This window comes from Galeopterus variegatus, unplaced genomic scaffold (assembly GCF_000696425.1).
Source record: "Galeopterus variegatus unplaced genomic scaffold, G_variegatus-3.0.2 Scaffold4442, whole genome shotgun sequence".
NCBI classification, from domain to species: Eukaryota; Metazoa; Chordata; class Mammalia; order Dermoptera; family Cynocephalidae; genus Galeopterus; species Galeopterus variegatus.
The window spans coordinates 32460-34127 of record NW_007730553.1 but is presented as its reverse complement, the minus strand read 5'-3'; the positions used below and the strand labels follow the sequence as shown (position 1 = coordinate 34127).

Here is a 1668-nt window from a genome sequence, read left to right as displayed (position 1 = left end):
GAATATTACAGGTGGAATATTTCTTGTCTACTTTACTACATATTTTGAGCATTTCCTGATAGCGGAATATTTCATACTCAATGTTTGAGTGTTACAAAATGAAATACCCAAGATTTCATTATCAGGAAATACTCAAGACATATAGTGAGGTAGGCAATATAACGCTGGTTGGAACAGAAAGAGACGCACCATTATTTATTAGAGATGAGATCAGTGTTAACCAAATGCAGGGAACTCCACTAGGCACAATAAGAGAACCAAGATGAATAAACAAAACCACAGTCCATGCCCTTAAAAACCTCACTTGCTAGGGGTAGAGGTAAAATACATACACGTTTTAACCAAGTACAAAGCAGAATTCAAAAAATGATGCAATACTAATAGGAACTAGAGAATGCTATAATATTAATAATAAATATAGAACGGAGAAGAGAAATTAATTATGTCTTATAATATAGAGTCTTATTTGCTCCAGAGATAAGAGAGAAGCTATTTTGTTCACCCCATTTTGTCAAATTAAGAGAGATCTCAGTCCCCAAAACAACCTTGTAAATTTGATACTATTATTTTCTTGTTTTGCAGATAGGAAAAATGAATGACATGGTCAGTAACTTCCCCAAGGTCACAGAACTGGTAAGAGGTGGACTCAAGGCTTAACCCAGGCATCCCAATTTCAGAACCTGGGTACTGACCCTCTGGATAAACTCTGGAAAAGCCAGAAAGAGAGCAAATTATGGACAATCTCCAGTGTCTAACTTGGAGTCCGTGAGCCATGCAAACTGGAGACTTTCGCTGTGGAGCCAGCACATGAGCAGACAATGTTTTAGGAATAAAGCCTTTCAACAGACATACCCAAATTAGATTCTCAGCACTGAAAGTTTAATAAGACAGGGAGCACCTTAGCTGCACAGCTTTTCAAATAAGGTGAACCACTGCTTCAATTAGGTATATGTAATTTTCCTAAGAAGGTCATCTATGTAGTTATTCAGCAGCATTCACTTATCTTAACCCTTTAAGTGTCAAGCCCCAAACAGGTGCTGCAATACTTTGTTTAGCACAAAGTCCATTCGATTTACCCATTATTCTATCTTCCTGCAGAATTCTATACCTGACAGTGTGGACATTGCAAGGGGAGTAATGGGATCATTGAACCTGCCTCCTCGAAGCAAAACAGGAAGGGAGGACAGGAGGGGGAAAGACTGAAAGGGGCTTGCTGTCTACTTTTCCTCTTGCCTTTTGGCTGTCACGTGCAACACTGCATACCAAACGTTATCCCTGGCCAACCAGCCATGAGGCCTAGGGTTGTCCCCCTGCCAAACAGGTTCAACAGTCCCAGGGACGAGCACAGCCTGACTCATCTTAACAGCCCGCATCCATTCTTGACGAGTCCCAGAGTCCCCAAAGTCCTCTCCCCTTCTGCCCTCCCTTCCAGTGAGTCCCTGCGGACCCCTTTCCCCGCACGTTCTGGGTCCCAAATTCCTGAGTCCCTTCCCCCTCCCGGCTCCTGGGCAAGTCTGCGCTCCCTGTGTCCCCTCCCTCCCCGCTCACCAGGTGCAGGGCCAAGGGCAGCAGCAGCAGGAACAGCCACAGGTACAGGTGGCAGCTGTTGGTGAACGTGCTCTGCTCGGGGTCGTGGTACCAGCCCCCCGTGAGCGCGGCCCACACGCC

General features: G+C 45.0%; 1 protein-coding gene across 1 annotated transcript in view; it reads right to left on the bottom strand.

Moving 5' to 3' along the window:
• LOC103603099 (pecanex-like protein 2) overlaps positions 1-1668 on the bottom strand; it is a gene marked incomplete at its 3' end in the record, with an annotated part of 149955 nt that overhangs the window by 122061 nt on the left and 26226 nt on the right. Inside the window, exon 3 of the mRNA XM_008587574.1 lies at positions 1549-1668. Within this exon, the coding sequence (XP_008585796.1) occupies positions 1549-1668 (120 nt within the window). The remainder of the gene's footprint in view (positions 1-1548) is intronic.